General features: G+C 34.0%; 1 protein-coding gene across 1 annotated transcript; it reads right to left on the bottom strand.

The window, feature by feature from the left end:
- Positions 1-488: 488 nt before the first annotated feature.
- On the bottom strand, positions 489-7,042 carry LOC149415269 (V-type proton ATPase subunit D 1). Its single transcript, XM_089642246.1, has 6 exons — positions 6,923-7,042; positions 6,641-6,758; positions 6,312-6,459; positions 5,190-5,405; positions 4,351-4,481; positions 489-1,753 (listed from the first exon to the last, which is right to left on the bottom strand). Exons 1-6 carry the CDS (start codon positions 6,964-6,966, stop codon positions 1,667-1,669), a joined length of 744 nt encoding a protein of 247 aa, XP_089498372.1. The 5' UTR covers positions 6,967-7,042; the 3' UTR covers positions 489-1,666.
- Between the last annotated feature and the right edge of the window lie 469 nt (positions 7,043-7,511).

The raw sequence follows: 7,511 nt of genomic DNA, 5'->3' as shown, positions 1-7,511 counted from the left end.
TTTTATTATTAGTTTATATACCAACCTTAACTTTCCATTAAAGAATAGGGCACAAGTAGGTATATATTGGCCTACAGGCTGTCATTTACATGTGCACGTCTCTAAGACGTATGTTAAGGCTTTATGTACCTATAAAATAGATTAGGCTTCTAGGGTTAAATGTGATGAAACAAAAACTAGGTTTAATCACTTTTTGCAGGTGTGTTTAATTGTCATTTTGATGACATACCCAGTCACCCTAATTGAGATATCAGAGCACTTTGTAAGAGTTTTATTTAATTAAAGAGTTTGTAAGAAACCCGGAGATATGACAATATTATGCTCCTTCAAAAATAAACAATTGGGAAAAGGAGAATACAGGTTGTCTAATGCCTTCTAGAGAAAATAAAGGCTACCAATAAAAAAAAAAACAGTTTGTAACTGAAGTTTTATTTATTTAAACTCACATTCTATAACAATTACTAAACTTATCCACATTTGGATTTTTAAACTTTATTCAACGATGGACTACACTTAAACAATAGATATACATAATAATAATATATACAAAACCTGTTAAAATCTTTAATTTCATTTACGCAATTAGTGTTTTTTGCCACTTGTGAAATGAAAAACTATATATTTTTTTAATCAAGTACTAGATTTTACTAGCACTGGAATCTCAGAACTGTATTCAAACAGGCATTAATGATATTATTTAATAAAATAACAATTTTCAATAGTTACAGCAAAAATACCTAGGTACGCACTTTTTTTAAATAAATAGGCAATTCATTCATATGAAAATTTACATTATGTATTAATAAGGAATGTACATACATAAATATGTGATTAATGGCGACACTTGAAATAAACTGTACATTGAAATGATGATACGTGTCACAAGCAAAATTTCAAATGCACAATAACAGGGAATAAAAATTGTCGGAATAAATACTTTGTATGTATTTCAAATACATAATATTATATACTTCAAATGTCGTAAGGCCAAGTTTTAGCAATGAATGAAATAATATTTAATATTCAATGATTTTAAATTAGGAATACGCAAACAGTTTGCATAGTATGGAAGTTTGCAAAAGCAGAAGGGCAATGGAAGCAATAAGTCGGCACGACAACCGGAAGGGATAAACGAATAAAAAATTGAAGTTAGACAATACAATTTATAAGTTTGAAAGCAGTTGAGGTGAAGGATTTTAATACTGATCATCAACAGCATCAACCTACAATCAAAATATTGTCATTTAATTAAGTTATACATAAATACTTCTAATAAATATGTATATATGTGTGTGATCTATAATTATTTACAAAGTTAGAACATGACAATAAAACAGTATGAAACGAATGTCACATAAATATGTACGCTCAATTTAAGCAATAACTCCTTCCAATGCAAGTTTATTATGATTCATCGATATAGAAATAATAAATAACCTTTTTGGTATCAAAAAAACCTAGCCTGCGATCTACACCATATAAAAATGGCAACTGCCAACAGGATACTACATACTTATATCAATAGTAGTTATGGGTGTTTTTTTATACAGCAGGGGCCAATCTAAGTGTTCTATATCGATGCCGTAATGCGATGCAGTATCAATGACAGCTTCCCTCGGAGAGTTGACGACGTGTTGTCATTTACATAAAGTTGATCAGAGAGTAACTAGAAAAGAAGATCTTCGTCTCCTTCATCCAGCAAGTTAGCAACATCGCGGACGTCTTGCCCTTGTTCAAGTAGCAGGGCAACTCGCTGAAAAAAAAAAAAAATTCAAGTTGGAACTCCAGTGAAAAATATTATGGCGTAAAAAGTACATATTCACGTAGATCAATAAACACTGATTCTGAATAAATATGTTTTATTATGTATTATCATACGTAAAATTTATAAATCGTCGTTTAAAAACGAATAAAACACCATCACATTAAAACATACGGCTTGGTTGGTAAGACTGAATCTTCTGATTCGGACATCACAACCATTCTACGTGAGTAATATACACGGTGTCCGGAAACTCGTAGTACAAGCGGGAAACTGGAGAATCTACACCACATGGGGAACCCAAAAAAACATAAAGTTTTTTGATTTGAGCATTTTCAAAAAAAAAAAAAACCAAAAAAATATTTTTTTCGGCTATTTTAGGGTTAAAGTTTTTTCTGGTGTTTAGGGTTGAATAACAGATGTTTTATCCCTGCAGAGCAGAAATATTTTATGACTACACCGGGTTAAATGAAGGGTGATTTCAAAATAATGCTTCAAATCCGAGTTTCTTCATTTGTTTTACTTTCAAATAGTTTTAATTAGTAGATCTTCAGTAATAATTTATAAGAATTTGATTAAAAAAAAAATAAAAAAAATCAACTTCAAACTCGATTTACTCGATACCGAAAGCTCAAATAAAAATAAAAAATACTACAAAATCGACTCCAAATGTGATGTAGATTCACCAGTTTCCCGCTTGTACTACGAGTTTCCGGACACCCTGTATATGTGGTCTAAATGTATTTTTCTTTTGCAGTAATGCAGGTTTTTAAACACCCGTAAATTGTTTATCAGGTTCAGTCATGGATGTATTTTTACACTTTGGTTCAATACAATAACATTAGTGGCTAGATGCTAACTTTTTACCTAGTATTTTTCAATGTTAAAAGCAGGTAGTCTTAAGAATAAAAAATGTCTCGACTTCCATACAAAATACAGCAACGGTTGAAAAAAACATAGGCTTTTTGAGACTGGTGACGGAAAAACTTAAAACTTTGAAAATTATTTTAACAATTAAAGATACAATGTAAAGAAATAATAAACACAAGAGAAAAAAAAACATTTAAACTCTTATCTTGTGTTGCATATTTGCTGTAAATCGATTCAAGGGTCAAACAATGCTATTTACAAAAATCATAGAATTCTAGGCATTATATTCAAATAACATTATCTTATGGCCTCCGTGGTCAAGGGGGAAGGCTATAGAATTTTATTTGATTAATTTGTGTTATTTAAAAATTTACTCATTTAAATCAACGTAAAGTATATTTACGGCACATTCCAGAGTGGAAGATATCACCCTGGGGGTAAAACCACCATTCAGAATTGAAATGGCTTTGGCCATGTTTAGTAACCAGATCCAGGAACTTCCCCACCTTCCTCTTGCCCATCTCCTTCCCCTACCCACAAACTTCGGCCTCACAACATACCCCAATCGGGGATGCGTTAGTCTCATTGACGGTTAAGGATTCTTGTGCAGTTTAACAAAAAAAAAAAACATACCAATAATTCGAGGGCTATAAGTCAAACATTATCTTCAAAAAGACATACCATTTTTTGTAGATAACGTTGTTTGACTTTAAGTCCTCGAATTGATTTACTTACTTAATTTTGATTACTTACCAATTTAATAAAAATTCATATACCATCAAGATCAACATGACAAACCGATTTCTTACATTTGCCCAAATGCAGAGCCAACATTAGAAAAATATTCTCAATTCTCCGTATTTGTGCAAAGTACAACAAAAAATTTCATAATGTGGAAATTCTTAGCAATAACTTTCAGAAATATAGAACAGAAGTAACGCACAAGATCATTAATTAATATGCGAGTAGTGAACATGTCGGGAGCATCTCCAATCCTTATCCCATATTCCTCCTTCTCTTCCTCTCCCCTTCACCTACTAATTACTTATGACTTAAATCTCAAAGCAAATTTAGCAGAAGAAACTTTTTGGAACTTTAATTAACTTCATATCTGTATTATAGAAGTCGTTTGTTTCTTACAAATAAATGAAAATGAATTATTATGTAGTATGTGTTTTTATGGATAACATATTCGACTTTTAGACCTAGAATTATTGGAATATTTTGTTGTAGATATTTAGTCATTGTTTGACTTTCAGCCCTCAAATTACTAACACATTTTGTATTGTACTCACTACCAAAAGAGTCAAGGTAAACCTACTAAGCGAGAATCGAAGCAACATCTTTCAGTTTCAGAAAAGATAACTTTGTTTCGATGCATTAGCTTTCTGACTAGATAAGAATGAAAGGTCTTCTCTATCTCCACTAATAATATTACAATTTTCCTCTTCTTCATATGGTGGAGGAAATACATAATGATGCTGAGATTATTCAGCAAGTCAATGGCATCGGGAGACAATTGATTCAGCACAGATGTGCCTACGGAAAAACAGTCAGAGTGGACATTCTTCTATAATATTTTCTGCAGTTTGTATGTGTGTTATACCATTAAGGCCCCATTTGTGCATCATTTACACACATCAACTGAGACTGTACGGACGCGATTATGTAATCAGTAAACGGCAAAGGAATATAGATATTTTCATTATGGAACTTACAGCCTCTTCTTTCTTCCTGGAAATGCGCTTCTTGTCCTGAATCTTCTTCAGGCGATAGAACTCTTCTCTTTCCAGTTCGTCCAACTCGGAGATGATGTATGCCAGGGTGCGCTCAATACGAGGGATGATCACTAGAAAAATAATTAACAATATGTAAGTTAGGAGACGCAACTCCAGAGACTGTGAGAAGAGGCTGGGCCCTGTAGCAACGCAGGACGGGGATACCAGGAGGCCCCTTTTTGAGGTGATGGATCCCCGACCCGAATAGACTGAAGCCGCCGAAATAGCAGAGGAGGCGATTTGTCTAAGCCTTAGGTCCACGGCTCGAGTACGACAAGGGGGAGAAGATGATGATGACTGAGGATAGTAGCCCCTACTCCGATAGGTGCCAAAGTTCCGCCCTGATGGGAACAAGGCTCAGATACCTGGAAAGACTCATTGTGGAACCAGGAGTCATAACCAAATACCCAATGACACCCCTGGTGCACTTGAACCTGAATCCAAGGGACCGGGTTACTGTTAAAGGAATGAGGTGAAATGGGTAAAAGCACAATGGGTGCATGGCCTGATTTCTTATGCGTAAACCTTTTCTGCTTTAAATAAAATAAACTCTACTCCAATCGCCTTGACGAACCACGCTCCTCCACTCCTCACGGTCCTGCAAGGCACGGAGTATTGTTGACAGTTATTGATCAGTGATCTTCTGATGCTTTCCTGCCTTGCCTTTTGCCAGTGAGATTCATCAAGTTTCAATTCCCAGTTTGACAAGCAACATGTTCAAAGTATCTAGGGTGTATAGTAAGTAGACAGTTGATATGATGATGATAAGATATAATTACCATGCTCAATAGCATTGACACGTCTGTTGGTGATCTTGATGACATCGTCGAGGGTCACGAAGGACGTCTGCAGAGATGCCAGCTCAACCAGCAGCTTTACAGCACTCTGGAAGTTCTTCTTGAGCTTAGTGATCTGCTGTCCTCCCTTGGACAGACCTGCAAGCTCGTATGTATCCGTACCGTCTTGGTACGACTCAAACACGGGCAGCGTGACACCTGAAAGAAAAAAAAATTCAATTATAAATAAGTACATGTTATTTATTGAAATAAAATAATGTAAGCACAATTTTTCCTTGCTTCTGGTGAAAATGATTAAACAGATTAACAATTTTATTGACCTGTCTGGTGCCTAGGAGTCAAAGGTCTTTTATAAACATGAATAAGTCGGTAACTGCTTTTAAATTCTTGTTCATATGACTTCATTGTCATTGGTGGAGTTCAGAAAATATATGCGTTCAATGTCCATGTCCAAAGGGGAAAAAATGCAATGACTTTAGTTCCATTTTTATACATTCAACAGGTGAAATTAAATAATCACAAGAAACTCTTTTTTGAAATACATCTTTTTTTAATTTCACTTTTATTTTCGGTAATGAATGAATGCAAATCTTGGAAGCGGAAATTAACCCACTTCCCGACGTCCGATCGAGCTGAAATACTGCAGATAGACTCGTTGTCGATGACAATAAATTCTATCAACTTTTGGTGATAATCACATACACACATGCGGAAATATATGCATTTCTGAAATTGAATGACATTACAGCAGTTAATACGCAAAATAAATGTAGGTCCTACCCGATCGACATTTGGCGAGATTGGTAGAGTTGTCGACTCCAGTTCCTGGGTAGGAAGGTTCAATCCTCAGTCAAACCAAATATTTTTTTAATGTTTTAAGACTATTTAAAATAGATATATTGTAGTAAAAAACATTGTTTCTAACTTAAATTTCAGAGTCATGAAAAAAAATACAGCAAAAAACACACAGCATCCCCAAAGATGACTCCTGTGTGGAATTAATGTTACAAAAAAAAACACAATAATTTTGCTTCAAAATGGTTGTTTTTTGCTAGGTAGAATCCGATTGAAGAATGTATAAGTGAGTAAAAGAAATATTCTTACCAGCGACGTTGTCCTTCTTAGTACGGATTTTGATTTGGGCTTTAGTGACATTCTGGAGGACAATTTGGTTGATGTCTCCCGAAGCGAATTTGGCTTCAGCTAAAGAGAATGCTGCCTCTTTCATAACTTCTCCCATTAATGTTTTGGTCTGGAAAAACATTTTAAGGGTGGAAAGGATGGTAAATATTGAACTACATTTATTTTGTTGTAAGATAAAGTTATGGCCAAGATGTGAAATGGGTCTATTTAGTATGATTTATCAATATTTCAGTTTAAGAAAATGAGATTTGTAGTCAGATAAAATAAGTTTTTTGGAAAGCCATTCCTACCTCGATAATTTTGCCCAAGATCATTCTGAAACGCATTTGAAGAGCGTCGGCCTTCTTCTTGAGCAAACCATGGCCCTTTTGTGCTCCAGCCAGACGAGACTTCATCAACATCTGGGCCCTGAAAGAAAATAATATGTAATTATTGTGAGTCTGATCTGATGATTGACACTCCCTCATATTGATTCCCAAACAGTAGGCATCATAATATCTAAGCGAACATGATAGGTCATTGATAAGCATTTGCCTTAAATAATTCAGTGATTTATAAAAGATTTAACTTACCCCCGAGAGGGGAAAATGGGCAGCCTTTCTTTACCAGAAGCCATGATTGATAAAACAAGTACAAGTAGCAGCCAAAAGTCAGCTCGAGTCAGCTGACACTTCGTTTGCTCACCTTGTGATATTATTTATTTTTGAACTGGCAACATTATAATTTTTTCCCGTAATTATTTGACTATTATTTTTTTATTTAATCGATACAAAATAAGTAATGAGTTGTGTTGGAGCAAAAAATAATTAAGAATTTATTAAAATATCAGGAACAGGAATACTACGCATATATAAATATATAGGAGAAAAATGCAGCACTTATATTTATGAAAAGTATTTTTCTGAAACCGTGGTAATAATCGTGGAAATTTATTCTTTCAATATTTTCATAAAAAGCAATCAATAATTTTTGTGGTTTTTCTTAATATTTGAAATGAAACAATAACTTTTTTACAGAACTATTTTATTTTTTTCTTAACATAAAACAAGAATAATACTTATTTCTAGGGTAAAACAAAGTTCTTGATTAATTTTATTTTTCAACGGGCCACACTACATTTTGGTTTACTTGGAGTGGTAGCAGTGATTATGTATTTAGTAT

Source organism: Hesperophylax consimilis, chromosome 18 (genome assembly GCF_061612785.1).
Source record: "Hesperophylax consimilis isolate HC1 chromosome 18, BYU_Hcon_1.0, whole genome shotgun sequence".
NCBI classification, from domain to species: Eukaryota; Metazoa; Arthropoda; class Insecta; order Trichoptera; family Limnephilidae; genus Hesperophylax; species Hesperophylax consimilis.
This window is presented reverse-complemented; position numbering and strand designations above follow the sequence as displayed.

Bases quoted from the DNA above. Each gene is read 5' to 3' on its own strand.
- LOC149415269 (XM_089642246.1), bottom strand. From the start codon at position 6,966: ATGGCTTCTGGTAAAGAAAGGCTGCCCATTTTCCCCTCTCGGGG. The intron at 6,759-6,922 runs GTAAGTTAAATC...ATTTTCTTTCAG, and splicing joins CCCATTTTCCCCTCTCGGGG to GGCCCAGATGTTGATGAAGT. The intron at 6,460-6,640 runs GTAGGAATGGCT...ATGTTTTTCCAG, and splicing joins TCTTGGGCAAAATTATCGAG to ACCAAAACATTAATGGGAGA.